The sequence below is a fragment of the Equus przewalskii genome, chromosome 1, assembly GCF_037783145.1.
Source record: "Equus przewalskii isolate Varuska chromosome 1, EquPr2, whole genome shotgun sequence".
NCBI classification, from domain to species: domain Eukaryota; kingdom Metazoa; phylum Chordata; class Mammalia; order Perissodactyla; family Equidae; genus Equus; species Equus przewalskii.
The window spans coordinates 156,130,185-156,131,639 of record NC_091831.1 but is presented as its reverse complement, the minus strand read 5'-3'; the positions used below and the strand labels follow the sequence as shown (position 1 = coordinate 156,131,639).

At 42.3% G+C, this 1,455-nt stretch overlaps 1 protein-coding gene across 1 annotated transcript; it reads left to right on the top strand.

The window, feature by feature from the left end:
* The first annotated feature begins 260 nt into the window (after window positions 1–260).
* Window positions 261–1,199, top strand: LOC139082267 (olfactory receptor 4F3/4F16/4F29-like). The gene has a single exon (XM_070612601.1). It carries the CDS (start codon window positions 261–263, stop codon window positions 1,197–1,199), a length of 939 nt encoding a protein of 312 aa, XP_070468702.1.
* Window positions 1,200–1,455: the final 256 nt, after the last annotated feature.

Below are 1,455 nucleotides of genomic sequence, written 5' to 3'. Positions count from 1 at the left end.
TTTTGTCCTCCCCCATCTTACATCCATCTTCCTTGCTGACTGCTCCTCTCCTGTGGACTTCAAGCTACAGCATCAGATACAAATACAACAGACTTATGGAGACCGCTGTATCAGCTTTCGTGATTATGTAAATCCCTGAGTATACTATCTCCTAGTGGTTATACTTCTCTAATGGAACCCTGACTGATACGTCCAATAATTCAAATTCATTATTCTTCCTGTTCTTTTAGGCAAATTTGGAGCCCAAAGTGAATGAGACCATGGGGGGAGGAAATCATTCAGTGGTATCTGAGATTGTGTTGGTGGGACTCACCAGTTCCTTGGAGATGCAACTAGCCCTCTTCCTAGTTTTCTCTGTGTTCTATGTCGCAGGTATTTTAGGAAACCTCCTCATTGTGCTCACAGTGATCTCTGACCCTCACTTGAGCTCCCCCTTGTACTTCCTGCTGGCCAACCTCTCCTTTATTGACATGTGGGTTTCCTCCATTGCAGCTCCCAAGATGATTTCTGATCTTTTCAAGAAGAGAAAAGTAATCTCTTTCCAAGGCTGCATTGTTCAGATCTTCTTTATTCATGTTATTGGAGGAACTGAGATGGTTCTGCTCATTGCGATGGCCCTTGACCGTTATGTTGCTATACGTAGACCTCTCCACTACCTGACCATAATGAACTTCAGAACTTGCATTTTACTCTTGGTGGCTGCCTGGACCATTGGAATCATCCACTCTTTGATCCAACTTGTGTTTGTTGTAAACCTACCATTCTGTGGCCCCAATGAAGTAGACAGCTTTTACTGTGATCTTCCTCGACTTATTAGGCTTGCCTGCACAGACACTTACAGATTGGGTCTCATGGTCACTGCCAATAGTGGTTTCATCTCCCTGGGAACTTTCTGCATTCTGATCATCTCCTATATCTTCATCTTGGTCATTGTTTGGAAACATTCTGCAAATGGCTTGTCCAAGGCCCTCTCTACACTGTCAGCTCACATCACTGTGGTGGTCTTATTTTTTGGTCCATGTGTTTTTGTGTACTCATGGCCATTTCCCGCAGTACCAGTGGATAAATTTCTTGCCATTTTTGATGTAATTATCACCCCATTTCTGAACCCCACCATCTATACTTTGAGGAACAAAGAGATGAAGATGGCAATGAAGAGAATATTCAGTCAGATGTCGAGTTTCAGGAAGGTATTTTAAATGATTTTGATATCAAGAAAGACAAGCATCTCAAAGACTGCCTGCCCATGCTGCAGACACGAATTCAATGAATCACAGCACCAGGGATGCTTTACTTACTGGCTTAATTACCAATGTCCAGGATTTATTTAATACCTTTTCCACTCATAGTCGAGGAGGATGTGTTATTCTTCTTTCTTTTGCAATGTGATGGAATGAAAAGTATTAATATGCAACTGTTTCCACATTTTCTTGCCCCTCCTTGATAAGGAGGATT

Bases quoted from the DNA above. Each gene is read 5' to 3' on its own strand.
- LOC139082267 (XM_070612601.1), top strand. From the start codon at position 261: ATGGGGGGAGGAAATCATTCAGTGGTATCTGAGATTGTGTTGGTGGGA.